Raw genomic sequence first — 25,080 nt, forward strand, 5'->3', positions numbered from 1 at the left:
CAAGCATTTTGCTTTGCAAAGACACCCTTATTTTCTGTTTGTTTTGATAAACCCATTCTGTGTCAGAAGTGCTGATGTTTGGAACGTTGGAGGAGTTCAAAGAGCAAACTTGTTAAGCTCTATGAATATGGAGAGGAATTGAGTAGATTTGATACACTGGAAAAAGGAGAGAAGGGATCAGAGAACAGCCACCATAAAACCTCATTATGAAAGCACCCACGAGAGCCATTGGTTTGCACTATTACTATATAAAGATTTTTTGTTATAGTGGGGATATCTGAAATAGTGCTTAGTGCAGTGGGACATGCTTTAACTTTACAAAGAATGTTACAACAGGCAACTATTTAATAAGGCTGCTAAAGGATGAGGCCAGCAGGTAATTCACCAGGAGTGAGCCACTTTTAAATATTTCACTAAAAGAACACACTGAGATAATAATACCTCATTTATCAGCTTGCCTGCAAGATGCTATAGCCATAGTATCTCTTTTACAGTGAAGCAGACCTTTTATTAGAGAAAGGTCCTTCAATTTAAAGACCTCCCCATGGTGCCAGTGGGCCATTTGCAGCTAGAGATGCAAAGAGATCTACCTATGAAAGCAACCCCCCTGCACTGAAAGTGCAAGCTTTGTATACATCAGATACAGCAACACCTGAAAAGCCATTTCACACACTCCATTATCAGCTTCTGCTTTCAGAGATTCCCATTTCCATTTCCCAGAGTTTAAATACTATGGGTAAAATCTCCCACAGTTGTTCTCTGACCCTCCTTACGAGTTTCAGGGCAGGGCTTTGGGAGGAAGGTAGAAATTTGAAATTTTGGGGTGTTCCTTTGCTCCTTCCTGCCTTTTGAAAAGCACTACAACAATGAACATGAAAAAAAAGCCTGCTAAAATATAGTCTCCCAAACACAGCACTTCTGAGCTACCAAAGCCTGCAGATCAGGTTGCTTGGACAATTTTTGTTTCTATTTGTTTTGTAGGTATTTCTCAAGAACTTTTCCACATCCTGGAGTTGGATCTTCTTATTTCCTTTATAAAAGCCATTTCTCACTTAGGGAGCAGCAGAGAGTAACAAATGAGGCAGAGGGTTTTCAGAAGGAGAAAGCAAGACTGAGCAAGAGGAAAGCTCCTATGTTACACATTATTTGACAAAACTTGCCCAGATAATGGCAAATATGATGTGTGAAATATTCACATTGTGGCAGCATCCGTTCCTAACCTTGGAGCCTCAAATTCTCCACAGGGACATGTCTATTCATCCCTCAGGCAGAGTCTGAGCTGGGGAAATGTCTCATAGATGGTGTCCTAGAAGGAATGCCTCAAAACACTAAGCCTACCAACACATAGCTGAATTTTTGCAAAAAGGCTTCTGTTGGTATAAAAAGCTCCCTAGTGCAGCTAATGGCAACATTTCCATTTCCTCTTATATAATTTGGAAATTCAAGTCAATCATGCTCAGCTTGTTAGACTTTCCTAGAACTGCTGTGAATCCAGTAATATTCCTTCAGTTGTGTAATGGTACATTATTTTAGTTAGGCTGGTGAAGCTCCATGGGCTAGCTTATCTTCATTTCTTTTCCAGGGATTCTATTATCCAAACACAAAACAGAAACCCTGCAGCTCAATGTGCTGAATGGACACCTTCATCCGTGGAGAAGAAATGGGGTTTGATTCCCCATGCAGTGAACTCACTGATACTGTAACCCAGAGCAGCTCAAAATCAAACTGCTCTGCCCTGGAGAAGCAAATGGAAGATGAATAGAGGTCACTAATATTTAGTCACCAAGACCTTTATAAAAGTCAGAATACTTAGACTGCAATGACCCAGAAAGGCCAGTGAACTAATAAAACAATAGAATCCATGAAGTATGAGAAAGAGGAAAATGGAAAAAAATTGAAAAGGGTCCATCCAATCAAACGATAACTAAAGCAGCTGATAAGGGGAATTAAATGCTCTGTGTTGTACTCTAATAATCCAAAGAAAATCTGAAACTTCAAATAATGAGGACAGCAGGGCTCAACCTTCATGTCCCTCAAATCACAAGTAACTAAAGATGAGTTCTTTCTAAGGGGTAAGCAGCTGCTTAACAGAGTGATGATAAAACTAGCTCAAGTACTCATATTCTAGCCTCACTGTGGCTTTCCAAACCCTTTCCAGCTTCCCAGTGGTTTGTCACTGTGAGAACACTTTCTGGGACATTCATCTCCTTCACAAAACAACACCTCATCAGCAGGTAATGTGTGACATCCTCCCTGACAGTCCCAGGAGTGAAGGGAAGGATTTGATGAGCACAGACTCTGAATCACTTCCTGATTAGGACTCAAAATGAGTTGACTTCATCTTCACCAGGAAAAAAAATACATAAATTCAAGTCTTGAAGAAGAAAAGGCAAAGTTTTAACTCGTGTATCTAAATGTAGTAAACCCCTGGTTTCCCTTAAGAGTTTAGGATGACAGATTATCACACGTTAAACTATTGCCTTGTCAACACCAGGACGCTTGTCCAGTAACCTACATTCAATACACAACTTCAACCAGCACTGCATACTCTGCTGCAGCCCATTCCCAGCTTCTGCTGCTGAAAAGAACTTGGATTCTCAGTCTAAGCCTCGGGGGATGTCTCAATCCTCAGGCTCTTGCTGTGGTCCATGCAAGAAACAGGAAGGGGAGTTGGTTTTTTTTTTTCCTCAGTCACATCCCCACCCTTACCATTGTGGTGCTGAATTGTCAGCGTGCCATCACAGCAGTGACACACTGTCCATCACCAGGAGTGCTGACAGAACTGCATTTCCAAGTGCACCTTCTGCATGACCATTATTCAGCTGCTCCCCATTCATTTAAGTTAGCGTTAAAAAATCAACAGCAGAGAGTTCTCAATAAACCTACCAAAGACTTCTAGAAAGCCTGTGCTCAAAGAAGATGCAAACACAGGGGGAGAAGGAGCAAATCTACTTTTCCCTCCGTTATATCACAATCTCAGTTACAGAGTTCTTTCAGAGCTTTTACTTTGTGTGCCTGGCTCACATCCTCACATGCATTAACAGGCAGTGTTGCACCTGAATGAAAACAAAACACATTTAAAAATTCCCCACAAACTAAAATTTCCAATCTGTAATGGATTGTTTCCTCAGGCAAAAAAAGAAGGTGGTAACACAGCAAGTTCCAGGTGGGACACTACCTCTGTTTAGGCAGGCAAAGCAACAAGCTATTTTCTGTATGGTGAGTGATATCCACAGCCATATTCCAATTGCTGACAGAATGACATTATTCATCTAGCAGGGTTTTTTTCCCTATTTCAATATGGAACATTTTCAGCAAATATATATAACAAAGTCATTTAGGCACAGCTCACTTAGGGCTGACTTGACACAAATTTATTGGGTAATTGCCTCATTGGCCTCGAACTGCTGGGTCAACTATTTTTCTTCTTGGGTTTCATTTTCTTAATGAATCCTTTGAAAATCTATTTAGACGGGAAAAAAAAATTCAATCTCTTCCAAGGAAGAAAGTGGGTGTTCATGATATTTTACATCAACTAAATATTACAGTTTTTGAGAAAAACTTTGACTTTAGTTATCATAGACTCTCCTGTTCATGACATTTTGATGTTTGTAGTCAAAAGCAAGTGTAAGCATTTTCATTACACACACACCAGGTACATATATCCCATGAAACCATGTCAATGTAGGCCATATGGATATTAACATATTTATGCCAATATGCTAATCTGACTATAAGGAGACACAATGTCTGTCCATGGGTAAAATCAGTGGGGGTGAGGAGAAGCAACCCAAGGTTAAACTACCACCATTCCTTTCATAAGCTTTTCTACTAAACCTGAAACCTGCTCAAGTGATAATTTTGAGGTGACACTAACTGTCCCAAAGGAAAAGGGTTGTTTGTTTGTTTGTTTGGTTTTTTCCCATGAGAAAGGGATAGATTTTGCCAAGCCATCTTCCACAGGTAGGTCCAGCAATTAAAAACAAAAAATCAGTAGGATAACAATAGGAAAATCCAGTAACTTTATTTTAGGGGGGAAATATTTACTTTTAGCCATCACTGCCAGTTTCATGTCTAATTAATGAGACATTGCAATAGAAATTCTGTCCAATCTATGTGAATTTGGAAACTTGCTTTAAGCATGTCTTTTCTTGCACGTTTGTCTACAGCTGAGATTCCTGAAGATATCCTGCACAGTCTGAGCTAGTGCATGCCTCCAGATAGAGCTCAACAGACCAAGAACGTTCTCCTACTTCTCCAGGTTTTGATTTTCAAGTAGAAGAAACTCAACTCTCCTACTAAAGGATGAGGAAAAGGAAGAGCAGCATATTTGATCTGTTATTTTCTAGCAGTCAGCTGGAATCCTACTGTATATGGTCAAGAGGAGGGGGGACAGACTCTTACTCATGTGTGCAGAGCAGCAACAACAGCTCAGGATTAGCTGCAGACAGAAAGACCATACAGGATTAACACAGTGAACCAGTCATCATGCTTACCAGAATATTCAAGAGCAAAACATTCAGAGGATTTCAGGACAGGATTTAGCAGAATTTGACTGAAAATAGCACCACATTTTGAATAAGCTTTACTGAATACCACAGCACCCAGCACCTTGTGGCTGAAATGATTTGATGTGCATTGATTTTAGAAGCATTTCTTGTGCAACCATGTAAAGACTTGGCAGAAAGATGTCTGTACACAGCTCCCAAGTGCAGGCAAGAGCCTTCCCTGCAGCACAGGAACTTTTGAACAACTGAAACTCAAGATAAGTGTTGTTACTGTCAGATGTAGATTCAGGAACCCAGCACCATTCAATCAGCTTCTGCTGCTGAATTAATGGCTTCGTTGTTGCTTTTTTTTCTTTTTTGCAACACTGACTGCTATGACAGCCTTACCTGTGCTAGGGGCTCTCAATAATGACAAAAGGGATACTCTAAGTTTCATATTTCGTGTTGGATTACCTGCATTAGAAGAGTATACTAAAAAAAATAAAAGGGTTATTGCTGTTATGGCAAAAGCTGGCTCTGCAACACTTCAACAGCAGGAGCTGAAGTGCTCCTGGAACAGCTGCCTGTGCTCCTTCTCACAAACATCACAGCAGCTTCCCTGGAGGAAGTGCAGCATCATTCCTGGATCTACACGGATCCATCATTGCTTCCATCTGACAGGACTTAGCAGAAGACAAGGATGAGTGGATACAAGCTGGCAAAGGAGAAAACACTCCCTGTGCTTCTGCACCACTGAGCGCTCCCTCACTCTCCCCAGACCAGAGTTCCTCCTTTCCCACATTGCAGAAGGAGCCACACAACAACAAGCAACAGGTTCACAGCCAGCCCTTTGCTGAGCCAGCCCCTCTGACAAGGAGCCCTTTGCACACACTGCAGCCTCCCAGGCTGAGCCAGACTTTGCATTTTTTGCTCATTTTTCCTTGGGCGCTGCAGAATAGAAAATAAGCATAATTAACAACATAAAGCTCAAGCTGCTGAACCTGGTAGCTCAATTTAAAAACAAGCTCCATACATTCATGCCATGTGGGTGTGCTAGAAGAAGTCTTATGAATTGTCTGTGCAAGCACTGCCTTAAATCTTTTTTGGCTGCCAATTCCAGCTGCTACCTTGTAAACCATTCCCACTAACAGGCACACAGACTGATACCCACAGCAAGGGCAGCAAATAGATCACAAGTGATAACGCTGTTGATGTTACACGATACATAACCTAGCCCAGCACACCCCACCAGTGCCTGGACAGTGCTCTCCAAGTGCCACTGGCACCCCAAATAGTCACTCCCACAGCTGGCCAGTCACTAACAGCCTGTGTTCATCGGCAGCCTTGGCCAGCCTTTGAGCAGACACATGAGCTTGTCCATATTGCACACTCTTAGTTTATTTTTCAACACCTTTTTTGGCAATTTACACAGCAACAAATGATCAAAGGTGTACAACAATTCTAGTTCACAGTCAGCTTGGCCATTCATCCACAGAAAAGGGATGCACAGAAAGGCAGTAGCAATATGTGAAGCTGTTGCAGCCCCTGGTCATGCTTTACCTGAATTGTGGGCAAAACAGGCTGATTACTCTTCATCACTATTAACCCATTGATATGTAAAAATTAATAAGTAAAATAATTCAAGCCTTGCTTGCAAATTCCTCTGAAATTCTCAGAAAAAAAAAAAAAAAAAAAAGCAAACCCTTCCCAGCGTAACAGCAGGCACAGATCACCAGCTAAGTTAGCTCTAAAGGCAAATATTCCATTTTCACTGAGAGATGCAGTGGCCCATAATATGAATAAGGAACAAAGACCCCTTTCATTCTGCTGACAAATACAGTATAGCATGTCACAAATCACAAGGGGAGCAGACAACACAATGACAGCAATTAAATGGGTGTATTTTTATTAAGAAATACATACAATAATGACTGACTGTGTACACTCTCCCCCTCCCCAACCCTTCAAGAATTAGACTGGCAAACATGGCTGTAAGTGTTTAGGGACGTTACTTCTGCTAGACAGAAAACTCTCTTAAAGGAAGGGTCCCTCCAGCCAGTGCAGCAGGATGCACACAGCAGCAGACATGGATGTTTTGTTTGGCTTTATGCATGTTGTACACCTTGTTTATTGCCAGTCACACAGCTTCCCCAACTCATTCCCAATCGATGCATTTCTGGAGAAGCTGAACAAAAATATGCCCCCCTTTTTAACTCTTTCGCTGCTGAATTCCAACCGAGACACCATTCCTTGCCCTCCGCCCTGCTGACCCAAATGCTCTCGGGAGATTCACGTCCCAGCCTCACACCTGCTTCGTTTGGGGGAATATTCGCCGAAAAAAGGACCCTTTGGCCCTGCTATGCCTTTAAGCTGTGGCCAGCCTCTCTGAGCCTGTCTGCTTGCCAGGGCCAGCCCAGGGCAGGGCTGCCGCTCCGGTTCTCCCCTCCCGCTCCGTCCCGGAGCCGCGGCGTTCCCAGCCGGGCTGAGCGCATCCCTGGCGGGGCTCTCCTTCCTGCCCCCTCCCCGCGGGAGAACAATGCGGGGACAGACATCTAGCAACACCTGCTGTATCGCATTAATATGCACAGGGATGTATGGATGGTTTTTTCCCATCCAGCACTAAGACCGCATTGTTCGGGGCGATCCATCAGTGGATGGCCGCCCCCCCAGCGCCGGCCCCACAAGCCCCCTTCTGACATGTCCCCTTGTCTCTCCCAGCCCGGGCTGACGACCGCGTTTAGGAATGCACTTCATTAAATCGGAGCTGCCCCGTTCCAACCTGCAATGCGGAGGCAGTACAAAGCCAGCGCCACGCTTCCTCCCGCATTTCTTTCAAAAGCCCCATTGTTCGGCAGGCATCTGGTCCTGATCTCAGCCTATTCGTGCCCACTGACCCCGCTTTTCGCAGCGCACCCGCTCGCCAACGGGCCTCACGTAAAGCCTGCTTGATGAATTAGAAAGCAGCACCAGCCATCTGTCCTCCGGGCCGGGCTCCTTCCCAGCCCCGCAGCCGCCCTCGCATCCCGACCTGCGGCTCCGCAAACGCGCGCCCAGCCCCGCACCGCTGCCGCTCTCCGTCCCTGTCCCTGGCATCCAGGAGAGAGGGGAGGGAAGAAAAAGGGACAGAGAATACAACAGAACAGTCTCACTTGCCTGAGTCCTTCGAAATTCAAGCACAAATACAAGATTAATCCTTCCTTTGTGAGGTCTTGTCTTTAAGTCGTGGTATGTAATGATCCTCAGCACTGCAGCAGAGGGGAATAAAAAATGCAGGGATCATAAGCAGGGGGAGGACAGGGCTTACTTACATCAGGGTTTCTGCCACATGACAATAGGTTTGAGAGGGAAGAATAAGCTGGCAGCAGCAGCTGACAGTGCAAAAGGGAGAATGCAGAAGCCTGCCTTTTATATTATTGGTGACATTTCTAACACATGACAACAATTTCCATCTGTATTTAAGCTGCGAGTGTGAGGAAAAGAGCATTACATCACGACTCCTCTATTCCTAGGGGCTGTGGAATATGTAGGCCAGAGGGATTAAAAAGCACCTGTGTATACTGGAGATCTGAAATACCACAAGGCAGATTTCCCCCCCTCACTTCTTTCTCCCTCACCTTTTTTTTTTTCCCTCTATCACCTGCACTGAGCTGCTGTTTGAAAATATGCCCAGGGAAGTGCAAAATGGTATTGTCCTAGTTAGCAAGGCTCAAGCATGGGGGAACGATGCAAATATGTGTTTCTGGCTCTGTCTCTCTCTCTGTAGGAGACACAGCACTCGTTTTTGCAAAAAATTGGACAGAATACAGAGCATCTTCTTGTTTTCTGCTGTGCTTGTCCCAAGGGCTTCGAGTTTCTCTTAAAGTACCAACTTTCATCTTCCTTTTAAGTCTGCAGGGAATTTCAGTGACAGCAGCAACAATGATTTCCCCACCCCCCGCTTTCTTTTACAGCCAACACATGCCTGTATCTTTTAAAAAGTAAACATCCAGAACAGGGCAAAGATATTTTGGAAAAAGCACTTGACTGCTTCAGAGCCAGCAGGTGTCCGTCTTGGACGCTTTCCACATATCTCACAGGACATGATAGCTTAGATGCAGCTTGGAAATCCTGAGGGACTCCAGCCTTGCAAGGAAAGCTGCTCCCCTGCAGCTCCAGGGCTGCTTTGCTGGGGCTGCTGCAGCTGCACAGAGACAGGCAGGGAATGGGAATCCCGAGGGTGGCACTGCTGGGGTGGGCACAGGGCACTGCAGGGCCACTCCTGCCACTGTTCCCAGGGGGTTCAGCACCAGTTCTGATCTCAGAACAAGCAGAATTTTGAGCCACACCAGCCCAGAGCCATCGCTGGCAAAGCAGCTCTGTCCTGCTGTGGGCACAGGATGCAGCTCACAGGGTCACAGCACCTGTGTGAAGGGGCCAGGCAAGGGAAAACACCATCCTCTCCCACCCCCAAACCCAGAAAACACAGACACTGCTCTTGCTGATGTACCAGTCCTCAAAAGTGCTTGAATTAGATGGGGAAAAACATCACTGAGAGCCAGCAACCCTTGCATTACCTTTATAGGAGACATGGCCACACACTAACAGGAGATTGGACTGCTTATAAACAGCCTTAAATTTATCTGACATCAGTATTTTCATGAAAACACCAGCTGGGTCAAGGTGCTGGCCCATTATATGTTTCTTGTATAAATAAAAAAAGACAAAAATTCTTTGCTCAAGATCACCTTCCTGATCTTTCAACACCGGCCTCTTGGAGTCACAGACTGTTTTTTGGGTACCTGTCTGGTCAAATCAAAGCTGCTGTGGGAACTCCAAAGCCTTTGATAATGTTTAGAATATTGCACTCTGTAAATTTGGAAGAGTGCAATATGAAAATAAATTACTCTGAACTCCTTGCCCCTCCTCTTCATGTCCACAAAATAAAAAAATCTGCATGAGCCACACTGAAACTCTCTCAACCAGATGAAACTTCAATGAGGCAGTACCTACATGGAACATTCCAGAAAAAAGCCTCTTTATTAAAAAAATAAATGGAGCATTTTACTTTAGATTTATTCAGAGATGCAGCTCCCCAGTCATCTATGGAAACTCTTTCATAAGATTTAGAAGAGGGGAAAACGGAAACAATGAAATGACTTATTTTTAATCTGGGGTTTAAAGGCCTTTTTTTCTTTCAAAAAAAAAAAAGTCCCACACACAAAGAAAGAAATTCAATGCAAACCTCTGTTTCTGTATCATGAAAGGCCATTCCAGTACCAGAGTAATCAATTTCTCAGAGCTTGTGTGGTCTGCAGCAAAAGCCAAAGAAGGTATTTAAGTTTATACAGCCTTCAGCATTTTGATGGCTTGCTTTTGAAATACGACATGTTTAAATTTTATATCTTTTTTTACAGTTAGTTATGTCTTAAGAAAATGGTTGCTCTTGGTAGAAAAAATAGAAGGAAAGGAGAATAAATGTAATGCTACCTGTTTTTGAGCTGTTTGCCCATTCTAAAATCAGAATAGTTCAAAGTTGCACCATGAAAAACTATTACAGTTGTAATTACAGCTCTCATCATTATATTATACCCAGTCTTAATTTAGCATCAAACACTTTGGCTCATATGAACAGAAAAGAATTACTAAATAAAAGTGGTGCTCCAAAAGCAAGAGCTTATTACCAGATAAGCATCCACAGAAATTTACAGGAACAGCAAAGCAAATACTTTGTCAGATGTAAGAACTCTCTACCTTTTCTAGAGCTGAATGTCATAAGCAAATCATAAATCACTTCAGGATGGGGAAAGGAGTCTTTGTCCTCACAGTAACCCCAGCTTCCCACCATGAAAGAAGGCCATCTTAGACAAGATTTTACAGCTGGGATTTAGCTCACAGGGTGGAAAAAGTGTGAGATAGAGCACTCTTGTAGGTAGGAACAAACTTCTGCAACAGCGTTCTCATTCTTTCATCAGTACATTTTGGATCCAATTCACTTACCATGTGGGAACAGCAAATGGGGAACAAACTGTGAATTCAAATAACTGTAAACTCAGCAAGATGTGGAAATAAAACACAGATGGTGCACTTCAGATTAAGGGTCAGCATTTCAGCGTCGCTTTCCACTTTTACATTGTGATAGGTGATGTATAACAACCACCTTCTCCCTGAGACAGCACTCTGATCAAGCCATGACTCACTTAGGAAAACAAGAGGCTCCTTGGAAACCTCCTGCCAGTCGAGAGGAGCTAAGGTTACTTGGTTAAGCTGCGGCTTTGCTGCTGGAGGATTAATGTTTAGGAGTGGAAATTGTCTGTACTAGACAGCCATGGCTGACAAAGGTTCCTTCAGCATTTCCACCTCCCTGCAGGCTGCAGCAGGGCTGCTCTGCCTGCCAGGGCTGTGCCCAGCACACACATGGTCCCCTCTTCACCACCACATTGCCAGCAAGAGTTTGCAGAGGTTGCTCTGATTCCTGTTTGCAAAAGCCAAGAGCACAACCCACTGCTGCCAACCCTTAGAAAGGGCTCAGTCCTAAACACCTCTGCAGGCCTGCGTCCTGCTTGCCTGAACACTGGGTTAATTTTATTCTCTCAGACCCATTTTGTCCAAAATCTGAGGAATGAAACTTAGGATGACTTTACTCTGGCTATGAAGTGTTAGTTGCATGCCCAGGGCCTTCTAGAAAAGGCTGTCTGCCTGTAAGTACAAGTTCAAAGGAGAAATAAAGGAGTAAGTACAGATTAGATGACAGAGGAGCTGTAAATCTATAGGAGCTTGAAATGCCAGATAGAGAGGAGCAGGAGTGATTGTAAGGTGATTATTACCTTCAAAATATGCCGGAGGTTGTTTATCAGATCAGAGTTAATGAGGGAGAAATCTAATAGAACTATAATATTAAATTTACCACTTTAATGGTATCATCAATGTTCTATAATGTGGGCAATTTACTGAATGTCTGTCACTGTGATTCTCCAGTGTGGTTAGTTACACAGGAGCAGCACTACTGCATCTCATCAGCTTTTCCCTTCCAGAAAACACCGGGAATTTTGAAGAGGATTTCTAAGTGAGATAGCAATCTATATCTTTAAAATTATGGAAATGCAAAAATGGGAAAGGTATTTGTGAACGTGATGGGATGTTCACATTCCTGGAAGAACTGGGTCCAGCTCTGCCCCTCTGTTGAGTCCAGCCTTCCTACTGCTGCACATAGAGCATCCTGCTGGGTTTTCCATTACTGTCTTTCACATCTAGCAACACTTGCTGCTCTCCTGAAAACCTTCCATATCTGGATTTAGGAAAATTGCTAATAACCTCACTATCCAAGTCCCTTTTCAGCTCTCCTGTGTTATCCCCCTCTGAACAAAAGAAAACACTAAAAAACTCACACCCTAGAAAAACATGAAAAAAGATGAGCTCATAAATCAACACTCACATGAAAAAAGTCAAAATACCCGGTGTCAAGGTTTTGATTACTAATTCAGAAGCCCTGTGAACAGTAGGAGATGGTAATGCTGGGTTTATTAATAGCTATCTCCTCATGTATTCAAGGAAGAGTTTGCTAAAAGCAGCAGCAGCTTCTTGATGTGGAGCTCCTCCTTCCCCAAGCATCTGCTCCAGCCCTCTGTTCTGAGCTTTGCCAGTTCCAGTCCCTAATACAGCAAGGATCACCTGCACATTTTTAGCACATGACAAATGTCCCATTAAGTAACTTTAAATTTTGGTACTTGAGTTGCTATGGTGGTCTAAGATAACAAACAAAGTATCATCAATATCTCTAATAAGCCTTTTTATGCCTTTCACCAACATCAACTTCTGTTTACTGTTTTTTCCCCTGGTAAATGGAGTGTTAAACCTGAAGTTCAATGAAAAAGTGCAGGTAGAGAATGAATGATGAAGTATGAAATCAAATTCAAGAGCAGATGATACTTCTAAAGGGCTTTGATGAGGCTTTCCTCCTTATTCAGCTGAAAAAGACCATGCAAGAAGAACTGCCAGATCACTATTCACCTGATTACTTTGTGATACACACCTCATTTTGAAGATACATTAGCCTTTTAAAGAGCCATTTATTAAGCATTTCCATTTAAATAAAAATTTTCACAATCCTCAGTGAAACAGATGTATTCCCTCTTAAATCACTAATTAAGAGCAGTCTGGGACATTAACAAAGCCCTTTAAAGGGAATTCAGAGAACTAGTGTCCCTCTTAAATAAATCTGTTCTGGCAATGACCCAGGAATCTTGACTTCAGAACTCAAAGCTCTAATTATTCAAGAGAACATCATAAAAAAAAGGACACATCTAGACTGTTAAGACTAATAAGAAAGATTTATTTTTTCCTTCAATAGGGACAGAAATACAAACATTTGTTCTATTTCTTTCTATCCTCTTATTCACTTGGGGTGGGGGGAAGGAAATCAGTGAAGATGAATTCACAGAGTTATTCCCAGTAAAGGTACTGGGTATGACTCTCCCCAAAGAAAACCAGCTAGCAGAATCTAAACAGCTTTATAAATTATTCCATGGCTAATCACCTCTCTGCTGAAATAAAGACAAAAAGGATTTAGAGGACAAATACAGCATGGTGATGTGAGGAAGCATGTAATGTTAAAAAAAGGATAGCTGTTTGAAGATGAAATGTGACAACTCTGCATGCCCATCAAACCATCAGGAGCTGGCATCTGCCACTGCCCCCCTGGGCTCGGGGACTGTCAGGGTAGCAGGACGTGGGACTGGGAATCACACAGGAAACTCCTCCTCTACAATCCCACTAGGTTAGCTGGTATCACACTGGGCCAGAGGAATCTCAAATAAATGTGATTTTACAGGTGTTCCTTTTTAAACACTGACATCTTTGATGGAAAGCACAGGAGTTTTGTAATGATGATGAAACCACCAGCACAGCCAAGCACAAACATACCTACACAGTGATGGGTGCCTTCTGCAGAGAGTTAATCATGAAATACCAAATGTGAGTGGAAAAGCAGGTTAAAGAACAGCTACACATTTAATTTTACCTCATTTTAAAACACTCCTTTTGCTAGAACACTCATTCCCTTGCTTTGCAGCATAATCAATACACTGAAACCCTTGAACAGCTGCATGGTGATAGCTGAAAAGAAATCAAACTGCCTAGAAATCTCAAGCTGTGGCACTGCATCCATTATCAAAGATCTAACCAGGACCCTGGGACCTGATTAGATACCATATTAGATATCATGTGAAAAACTGTGGCAGGACAGAGGCAGTTTTGAAGTAAATAATGTGGGGTAATTCATCTGCACCCCTTTACCTCCCAACAGCAGCAGCTGCTCTCAGGTCTGACACTCTCTGCTCTCCCAGAGCCTCTCACCTTGGAAGCCCTTATTTTTTAAAACAAATGCACAGGCATTGTTTGCACTGCACCTAAATATCCACTGGCAGCTGCTTTGCCAGAGCACAAAGCAACTGCAATGAAAAACCTGCAAAATTAAGTACACTGGGGAGTAACAAAGGAAACAAAGAAAACTGGCCCTGTAATCTCTTCCCACACTCCTTACCCAAATCTCCTTTGGCAAGTGCCATGGGAGAGCATCGAAGGCTGAGCTCCTCTGCTTTGTACTGTTCTCTGGTGCCTCCTGCAATTCCAACTGGGTGTACAGAGAAACACAAAAAAGCTATTCCTCACAAATGGGGAAGCAGATGGAGCAATATTTGCCATCATAAGTGCTTTTATTTCCAAAATTAAAAAACAAAACAAACAAACCCACCCCCAAACAATAGTTTTGCTGGCACAAAAAGTGCTATTGATCTGGAAGGACAGACCAGATGGGAGAAAGGTCCTGAAGTCTTCTAGATTAAACAAAAATGATTGTCTATAGAAAGGAATTAAACTACAGAAATATTGGTCCTGTTGCTCAGAATAGGGTATTTTTCTCTCTTTTAAAAGTGAAAGCACATCTGGTTCACTAATTAGTGAATGAATTATACCCTTAAAAACTGCAGGGGACACTGCTGCAATTTGGCACTCCCTGGAACACAGGTATAAGGATTTTCTAAAGCCAGTGGTTGTACTCAGGATACAGTCCCTGCTGAAACCAGGAAAAATCAAATGTATGTACACCAGCTGGCATGGAAATATACCTCATTTTATACAGTTAGATTTACTCACAAACAATTATTCATAAGAAAAATTATTTTTACATACTGCTGGTATCTATATGCTGCAACCCAGTGATAATGGCACTATTTTAAAAGTAATTAAAACTTTTTTCCTAACATAAATCTTGTAAAAGAATTAATTATTTTTATGTGATAGAAAAAAGTCTGCTGCTCCTCACCGTATCAGTGTGGGCTTTCAAATGAATATTTCATGGACCCTGCAACTATTTCTCATTACAAAAGCAGAATTACACCTCTAGGAAGGGAACCTCAACAAAAGGTACTTGGATAATAAATACAGCTGCAGGTCCGGAAAGCTTTTGGGAATTGAAAAACATTTGTGTACATAAACTGATGATTTATTGCCTGGGAAGAAAACTAATGTGCACTGTCTGTGATTCTGTTTATCCTTAATAAAAATTAGTAACTAAAAATAACTTCAAAATTGTAACTCAAATATCCACACATGTAAAACCACATTCATTTGGAACATAAAGGTCTTTATGCTTCACTTCAGCAATCTTTCCCAGTATACTGATACACTTTCATGCTCTCTATTCTAATGAAAAGAACCTTCTGTAAGCTGGTTTTCATATCCCTTTTATCAATTCATTCTGAATTTCAGAAATACTTATGGGGGAACCTAGAGCTATAGGACTTTTAAAAACTATCCTGGGAAATCACCTGAGTCTGCACATTTGACAGGAGTTTCATCACATCCCAGCCCACTTAGTCCCTCTAGTCCTCCCTTACCTGCAGATGATGGTAGTTACACACAGAACAGCTTATCCAGCTCCTGGAGAAACTAAACTGCCCTTTGGAAATTCAATTATCCATGAAAATCTTGAATTGAGAGAATAAGCTTCAATGTGCAGTCTACAATCACTTACTATCAAAACTGGGTTTTACTGGTTTTGCTTTGAAAGGAGATTTCTCGTTTGCACCAGGAGATCACTTGGAATAGAGAAACTTACTCTCAAACTTCCCCCTGAAATGTGAGAGCTCAGGCCAGTCAGGTGCCCGAGTGTTGTTGGATTTTTCTGAGCCTCCTCACAGGTCACTCAACACTTACAACTATTGATTTTTATCCATTTCTTTCCATTTTGTTCCATGCTCCTCTATAAAACCAAGCACAACAGCTGGAGCTACTGCGCTGTAATTGAGGACAGGAACAGATCAAACTCTGGGAAGGTGAGAGAACAGACAGCAGGAATGAAAGTGGCAAATCTCTAACATTCAGATCTCCAGTCAATTAATCCCAGGACATGTACTTGTTTTGGGGAAGTCAATCAACTGTTGAATGATGACCTCCTGACATTTTAAAAGCCAATTTTGTGAAGAAAAGGGGAAAAATAAAAAGAATGCCATATAGTGTCTAGTCCGACTTAACTCTAGGCTAGTCACTGTCACCTTTTCATCTACCATCAAAAAGACATTGCACCTTCCAGAGCTTAGCTTCTGAAGACTGCAGCCTGGCAAGGAAAGGGACTGCACAGGACTGAAATAGGATTAGCTGTTATTTCAGTCATGTCTGCACCAGGTATACTCCTTTGGCAAGTAAAGGTACAGACACCAGACCCACCACAGCTGCCTCTGCATGTCACACAGGACTGAAACAAGTGGAGAATCAAATAAATGGAAAATAAACCCAAAATCAAACAACATGCTGAGATAAGCTTTTATGGAAGCATCATGTTTCTGATTCCTCTTGATGCACTTTGAAAAGAAAATAGCTGCCAGACTGCTGAGTATAAGAAACTTGGACAAATAGCCAGTACTGCATGTTTATATTAAACTGATACCCTCTGCCACCATTTCAAAAAGAGGAAGACAATCCTGTGTGTTCTGCCTTCTGTGAACAGTGGTTTGGGCAGGCTGCTGCATTAGCACCTTAAAGTAAGTTGCTATCACATAACTTTCTCAATAAACACTACAGCACAGATATCCCCTGAAAGACTGATAGGAAACACCTATTTAATGGATATACTCTTACACGAATTTCCAACTAATCATAAATTCCACTTCCACTAGGTGAATCTTCACATACAACAATCCTGTTTGGGCAAGTCCTGCTCCTAGAAACACTCTGAAACCTAAAGCCAGAATGTCAACACACTGCATCACTGACCCCCAGCCTCCCCAGCACAGATGGACTCAAGTGTGGCACAGGCACCCCAGCAAGATGCCTCACACAGCTGATAATTCTTCCCTCTTGCTCTCAAAGTGTTTGGGCTGGAAAAAATTGAGCTGGAGTAAGTGAAATCCACTCTAGAAGTAAGGTGTGGGCCAGGTCTTTGCATCAGTCAAAGCACTTCTGGTAGAGGCATGGCCAAGGGGTAACTGTGGGATTGTTGCCATCTCACAATATAGGCCAACCTCAATGGAGCCATTAATACCCCAAAACATAACATTATTTCTGGTCATCTTCACTAGGCACACCAAAACACAGGAAAAATGGGGTACTTCAAAACAAAAGAAGGAAAAGGGATGGCTAGAGACTGGACCAACATAATACTAATCTGGATGATGTATTGATGGGTTTTTGTCTAGCTTTGACAAGAGAAACTACATGGTAGGAATGAAAACAGTAATTCATCTGAACATCTAAGAGAATAACTTTGCTCAAGTTCTAAAATCCCAATTTTTCTTAAGCAGAAGACAAAAATATTCCAAAGTAAAGGCTTGGGTGAAGTTTACAATGAAATGAAAGCCTCAGGAAGAAAGTCAAGGAATTAGCAGCCCAGTGGTGGCACATGTGAAATAAAAGCTGAACCACACTAACTCTTCCAAAGATTTGTCCATTGAAGCATGGCTTTATAACCACTTATACACCATCCAAATATATGATTGGGTGCCCTGCCTCTCTTCCTTACTCTCTACTTGTCCTAACTCATGCTGCTGCTCAAGTTGTAAACTCAGAGGAGAATGCCTTGGGTCTGTAAATAAACCCGTGGGTTTGGTGTGATAGGAACAGCAGAGCACTCGAGACTCACAACCAAACTTGGAGGCCACCTGGAATCTTGTCACAGCTGTTGTTTACTACAGAGCATTGCAGAAAAAAAACAGCTCAGTGGGGAGCTGAGGGGATGAGGGTTCGGGGGAAATGCACTGGAGGGGCAGATGGCACTGAGGAGCAGGGGAAGAATTCAGTTTGCAGAAATGTGTGTGTGGTTTGCCAACTTATTTCGACAATGCTTCACCTTTGGGTCCATTTCAAGGTCTCATTTGTTCATGATGGCTCACACATTTAGGATCAAATCCTCTGATCTCTCAGAAAACCATCCTGTGTCACTCATACAGGCAAATGCTCCTATGGTCCTTGGGAGCTGACATCATCCCACTCATCCTCAAGGTTCACCAGAAAATAAATCAAACTCTTAACCAACTCTCCTAAAGACAAAAATCTCAATGATGCTTAAGCAGTGTGTCATTAACAAAATAATGAGGTTGAGCCAAACATCCTGCATCTTTCCTCCCTTCTGCTTGACCTCTATCTTCCACAAAAGCTGTCACGACTTCAAACGATGGGCACATGGCTGAGTGGGAAACAGAAACCCTCTGGGTTTTCTCACCACCTGCACCAGTCAGGGCTGAATCACGTGCTATTCTCACCAGAATTTCTGGGCAATAACTGGTTAACAGCACCTTTGTGCATTTTGAATTTACTAATTATCACTTCATTTAGCCCTTGTATTAGTGCAATAAAAGGCAGCTGTCAGGCCAAGCATGCTCAGTCCAAGTGACCTTGTGTTCTTGTTTGTGTTTATCACATAAGCATCAGGGAATTCCATTTTCCAAATACAAGGCTTCATAATCCATTAGCACTAGGGATTGGTTCAGGGCTCTGGATTTACTGGTCACGTGTACCAAGGAATAAAAATATGAGCATACAGCCAGATTAATCTCCAGACCTGTAAAGCATCCCAACCCACCACGCAGCAGTCTCATTCCAAGCCACACACCAATATTAGCATCATTCTTAAAAGCTGCCATTAATACCATCCCCACAGTAAATAAAGCCAAAATTAAATGCTACCTGCTCAACAATTTTGTGTAGAGACACACAATAACTAACACCCCTTCTCAGGTTTTCCACTTGTTTCATAAGTGAAACATAAGTACTGATGCTCTTATTAATACACCAACAACCCACATCTCCCCCAGCTATTCTGAAAAGGCAGGAATCACTTTCACTGCTCTTAATTTTAAATCAAAAGCAAGACCAAGCAGCTTAGCTCACCATCAAGTTCAATAAATCAGATAAAAGAATCAATGGAAAGCATTTCAAAATGTAACCTTGGTAACGTGCAAAATGTTTCCCCAGAACTTACACTCATTTGCTTTATTTACTGTTTTAGGAAATGAAATATCACACATAGGCAGAAGGGCATTAGTATCACAACACTGCATCTCCCAAGCCTAACACTCCACGTGCTCTCCTGGAAGCCACTTTTTGCAGTATGCCCTAAAAATCTGCAGCCTGCCAAGTTAGGTGATTGAAAAATAATCACATTTCATGTTGGCAGAAAGGCAGACGGAAGTGTTCAATAGTAAACAATAATCCATATTTATTCTTTATGTCCTTTTATGTTCTTTAAACATAATTTGTTTCATGCTTTTCACCGGTAAAATGAGCATAAACTCCATGGTGTTATAACAGCATCTGCCATTTGAAGAATCAACATTTGTCAGTGTTACCACTCAATTTTAACTGGTCTTACACAGCCCTCCTGCATGCAACACTTAGGCTGAAAATGACTACTACTGTGTGTACCACTACATGATATTTGTTGGCAAATACTGATTTTTGAGTTGCAACATAATTATTCAATATTTATATAAGTCTACCAGGATAAACAATCTCTGATTCACAACGAGACAGAAAACTTAAAATTATTTTGCTGCTTATCTCAGTATCCTATAACTAAGATGTTTACTTATTCCAGCCTGATCTAAAGGGCATATCATTATTACCACAGCTCAGCCAAATTAAGCAAAAAAGGCTTTTCCTTAGAAGAGTGTCCTCTGCCACCTGGAGAATGTCAAACAGAGGTGCAACAAAGTAGGATCACTCTCCACTCTTTGTATGCCTTCCCAAAATGCCAAGGACAATCTCATTTCAGTAATTATTCTGACCTTCTAAGGACTACCATGCTCCAGAATTCTTAGTTTTTCTTTTGGGATTTTTTTCTTTGTCTTTTTTTCAATGGGTTTGTTGGGTTTGTTTTTGGGTTTTTTTTTTGTTTGTTTGTTTGTTTTTTGGGGTTTTTTTTTGTTGGTTTGGTTTGTTTATTTGGGTTTTTTGGTCTGTTTTTTTTTTTTTTCCCCCTTGGCTTTTTGTTTGTTTGGTTTTGTTTTTTAAGTTTCTTTATTGTTGTTGTGTATGGGGTAGGGGTTTGTTTTTTTTTTGGTTGGGTTTTTTGGGTGAAAATGAGCATTTCTTTCTCAGCTTTGCTAACTCTCGTTCCTTATCTCCTACACGAATCAAGGATGACCTTCCAACAGTGGCAGATGCCTTCAACAATGGCACCCAGCCATAAAATGCTCTTCAATTCTACAAGTTAAACAAGCATCAGAAATTAAGTTCTGCTCAGGAAATAAAAATAGAAACCTCTTTTATATTCATAGGTTTTAAACCAATAAGCAACATTCACCATTCTGATATTAATATAGACTCTTTCTAAGCCAAGCAATCACCCCATGGCAGTTTTTTTTAGGGCTTTTCTCCAAAGCAGGCATCACAAGGCTTGCATCACACCATCAACTGCTCCAAAAAGGTAATCAAAAAAAGCCTCATCCAGAGATGAATCATTTTCCTTTTCAGCCCTCTCTGCTGTCACACATGGAAGCCTGCGGGGCAGGGGCCGTCACTTACAAGGCACAGCGTGGCGGTAGAGGTTGTCCCGGATGGTCTGCTGCAGGTCGTGGTCTGGTGACCCCTTCTGAAACCTCTGGTTGAGGTAATGCCGCAGATCCTTGTTCAGTCTGCTTCCTGCAAGGGGAAAAAACAGCCACTGATTTATTTCTAAACGCGCACAATTGTCATTTCCAGTTGAGGCAAATGGTAGATTTCCATTCAGAGCCCCCTAAATTGTGGCATGCTGACTTTATGAGCAGAGGCTCATCTTCCTCTACAAATGGCTAATTACCAAAAATAACTTGCTGTAAACAAGAGGTCTCTCTTGTCTCATAATGCAACATTCTTCCTGTGGTGTTAAACAGATCATCATTCCTGTTTATCACTTATTTGTCTGAGCAAATGGAGACAGGCAGATGACAGGAAAAAGAAGAAAAATAATAAAGGTATTGCTTTTGCAAGTCTCTGGAGGGTGAGCGGGATGGAGAGACAGAAGGCAAAAGCTGCTCCCATTGAAGCTATTAATAAAGCTGAACATGGCAAAAAAATCAAACAAGTGGTAAACTTTCCACTGGTATCCATCCCAACATACAGCAGGAGTTACAAAAGTATTGACTTAAGAGCACCCAAAGTCACCTAAATCTGTTTATTTGCCTGTTCAGGTTTGAACACGTTCAGAAGTGTGAAAGAAGACAAATGGGTTGAAAACAAAACAAAAATAAAAAAGAACATTAAAAAAAGAAAATAAAAATAAATGTGACTGTTAATGAACATTGCCAGTTGCTGAATACCAAACCCTTTTTTGTAGCAGAACATATGAACTACAGAAACTTAATGAAGTCTTTTCCCAAAAATATTTCCAAGTTTGGAATTACACTGACATTAATTTGACTGAAGAGGAAAACCAGGGATTGAAACTCTTCTGTTCTAAAATGAAAAGGAAAAAAATAAAAACCACTGGAAAATCTTCTGAGAAATGCAACCAGGATGATCAAAGCCTGGAGCAGCTGCCACACAAGGACCAAGACAGGGATGCTGCAGCTTGTGGTGGACATCAGACTCCAACATGCCCTGAGGCCACCTGAGCACAGCTTGCCTCTCCCAACACCAGGACTGGGAGACAGCAAGGAAAGCTGAACAAGAGTCTGGTTCAGAATCATCACAGAAAGAGTCCCCAGGCTGTGCAGCTTCCCTGGAGAGATCTGTGGGGGCAAGAAGCTGATTCAGGAGATTCAAGGGGAGATTCACTTGTAGGACAGACCCATTGGGGGCTGCAGAATCACAGAATGGTTGGGGTTGGAAGGGACCCTAAAGATGAACTCTCCCTAGAGAGATCTGTGAAGGCAAGAAGCTGGTTCAGGAGATTCCAGGGGAAGATTCACTTGTAGGACAGACCCATTGGGGGCTGCAGAATCACAGAATGGTTGGGGCTGGAAGGGACCCTAAAGATGAACTTGTTGCCACACCTCTGCCATGGGCAGGGACACCTTCCAGTGGGCCAGGTGGCTCAACGCCCCATCCAAGCTGGCCTTGAAAAGAAGAGGGGAAAGGAAAGTCCTTGAGCTTAATATTAATTGCTGGTGGTTGGGAGACCCAGGAAAGAAGTGGGGGAATATCAAGTATCTTGCTCTTTTCCTTCCCTTTGCCAGGCATCTTATTTATAGCCCCAGCTGGGGCCAAAATGCTGGACTCCACGGACCTTGGGCTGAACCACTTCAGCTGTTTTCAGTCTTTTATCATTTGCATTATGACTTTTTTGATTGGGAATATGTAATGCAGAGATCATCTCAAGGCATCTGGACACTGAATGCAGCCTCACAGTCACAGATTCCTGGCTGGAGCCTCGAGGAATCACTGCAGAGCAAATCAAAAATAATAATACTGCAATGGAGTGCAGTCGGACCCTGGGTCTGGGAGGCAGAAGTAGCACCAGGCAAGTGGTGAAATAAGAAAGAGTGCAGACTGTTACATGTCTGTGGGCAGGATAAAACCACTGCAGCCCTGCAGCATTTTACCAGAAATGTTGGTTTAAAAACAAAACTAAACAAAAAAAGCCCACAGTCTGAAGTACTATGTCAAATTTTTAAAATAATTTTGTGACTTGTATTTAGATCCTCCTGACAACGTTTTCTTTTAATTAAATCTCTTATTGAAGAAAAGAAGGCTCAGGCAGCAGGCCCAGCTATTAACAAAAGGAAATTTGTAAAGACCAAGACGCTCATTGAAGAAATGAAACAACAAAACTGAAATCACGGGAGATAGAATTGGCTCAAAACACTTTCCTGAGCAACACCAGCAACACCCCTCACTCCCAGAGTGAATTATCAACCCATTTTCTAACAAATGGTCTCCAGTTATTGCACCATAAAATTTGTTTCTCACATAGGAGGCACTTGGAGGGTTTGGTCGACTTCTGGGCTATAGTTTTTCAATATCAGAGCTGACTTTCCAAACTCCAGATGTTTGATTTCCTAACACGTTGTTTTACTCCAGAGGGAGACTGGGCACAAAAAAGAGCCTCTGCTGAAATAATAAAGTAGTTCTTTATCTTTTAACTAAACAGTCCATATATTTCTTTGCACAAGAGAGAGTAAGGCAAGGTAGATTTTCATTGCAAAAAAGGACAAATATGACAAACTGTTTGGGCATAATGAAAGGGCTTATTCCAGGAAAGAAATTAATGCACAGAACTGCATGTGTCACATAAGTAAACTTTCTTCAAAAATACTGTGTGATCCCTGATGCAATGATTTATGTAACAATAATGTCTTGAGGTGAAAAAGCTCTGCTGAGCTAGGGCTTGTTTGACCACAGAATATATGCAATTTAATGATGATATCCTGCTTTTAGCTTCCCTCTGTGCCCATTCCATCTAGCATCTCAGTCTGTTATGGCCCCGCCGGAAAGTTTGGTTATTTGGTTTATGCAGGAGCTGGGATTTCCCAGCTGAGTCACTGAAGCACTAGTTAAAAAGGCACTTGCAAAAACAGAGGCTGTATCAACACTTATACTCACATAAGTGTCCCCTCTGGGGGCTCAGAGTGATGCTTATTTCTATTACATTTTTATTTTAGAAGAGAAGGAAGATGAAGAAGAAAAAAAAAAAAGAGTCAAAAAGAAATCCAGCCCCCAAAAAGCTTGCTGAGCTACATTCCTGTTCCTAAATTCCAGGAAAGTCTTGACAGAAATGAAGGCTTTTGCAGCTCTGGTGATCTCAGCTCAGCAGTCGCTGAGGCCACAAGCTGTGGGCACAGGCAGGCTCAGGAACTCCCTCCACTGCATGGCAGAAGAAAATGAGCTAACACAGAAACTAACACTAAACTCTAGGTGGGAAGCTGCCAAAGGGATCCAGCCTGGAACATGTTGGATTTTTTACCATTTGTAATGCTTCTGTCTGCTCTGATCTCTTCCAAAAATCTCCCCTGAGCTGAGATGGCACGGGTTTGACACTGGCTGTATTTAGTAGGTTCTAGTGCTGCACAGAAGTTTATAAACTCTGCTGTGCCCTTAGTCCAAAATGTATGCACCCATAACCTCTGAGAACCTGAAAAATATGCCAGTGACATTTCAGCAACCTCCTCTGTGCAAATCTTAGCAGCAAAATTCATTCTGCCCCCCGGGGCATTGCTGGCTTGTGCAAACTCCCTCTGAGACCAAGCCTCACCTTTGATGGCTTCTGTCCATGCACCAGCCACCACCTGACAAAAAGATGGGCAGATGCCCAGAACCACCTCATTTTATGCAAAAATCCTCCCCTTTTTAATTTAATTAATTGTGCTCAAGAAAATACTTCCTTTACAGAAAAGCTGTGTCAACCAAAAGTATATACTGGCCTTCAAAATATTCCCCTGCTCTCATGGAGACTTGATTTCACATTTACTCTTCTGAGATTACTTATTTTCTTCTCTGCTAAAAGGATGCAAAAAGATCCAACAGTGATAATAGTGGAGGCACAGGAGATGCAACCCAGAACAGCAGTTTCCAATCAGAGGATACAGGTCTGAAAACCCAGTGCTCTATTCTTCCTTTGTGCTGGTCATGATATGTTGGAAATTGTTTATTTATTTGCGCACCGAAAAATCACCTTGTTATTTCTGTAATGAAAATTAGGCTGATCCATGTAGCTTAGATCATCAGACACACAGAAAATGAAAAGCTCACCAAAATTTATAGTTCACAAGTAAGATGTTAAAAGATTTTTTTGGTGCTGTTGCAACAGTTTCCCTTTGTTCTCTGTTGAAAAAGATCCATGCCCTTTTTTAATGTGAAGGTACAGTCAGAGAACCAACTTTTCACTGCTTCATTCCTCACAGTACTACTCCAAATCTGAGGTGCTTCCATCTTATTATATCAATCCTTTGAATGAAACACAAAGCAAAATGGCTGGTTTCATCTATTCTTCTTAATTATCATACTATAGAGTAGGTCTATCACCCTCCCCAACCATTACATGGTAACATCATTTCAGTAGGAAAAAGAAGCCCAAGGGGAAAACATCTCTCATAGAACAAAAAAAAATTATAAAAAGGAAAAAAAATATTACTGACATATGGTTTTCTGAGAAACAATGAACTGCCAGTTTTTGTAGCTCAATGTGTAACTTAGATGGGTTTGTGAT

The 25,080-nt window shown here is 41.9% G+C and overlaps 1 protein-coding gene across 30 annotated transcripts in view; it reads right to left on the bottom strand.

The window, feature by feature from the left end:
- The window catches only part of MAGI1 (membrane associated guanylate kinase, WW and PDZ domain containing 1), a 335,573-nt gene that overhangs the window by 148,139 nt on the left and 162,354 nt on the right, over positions 1-25,080 (bottom strand). For all 30 annotated transcript variants that reach the window (XM_039695351.1, XM_039695333.1, XM_039695353.1 and 27 more), the window contains exon 2: positions 20,481-20,597. In XM_039695351.1, coding sequence (XP_039551285.1) covers positions 20,481-20,597 — 117 coding nt within the window. The remainder of the gene's footprint in view (positions 1-20,480; positions 20,598-25,080) is intronic.

The sequence above is a fragment of the Passer montanus genome, unplaced genomic scaffold, assembly GCF_014805655.1.
Source record: "Passer montanus isolate IOZ18808 unplaced genomic scaffold, ASM1480565v1 scaffold9, whole genome shotgun sequence".
In the NCBI taxonomy this organism is placed as follows: Eukaryota; Metazoa; Chordata; class Aves; order Passeriformes; family Passeridae; genus Passer; species Passer montanus.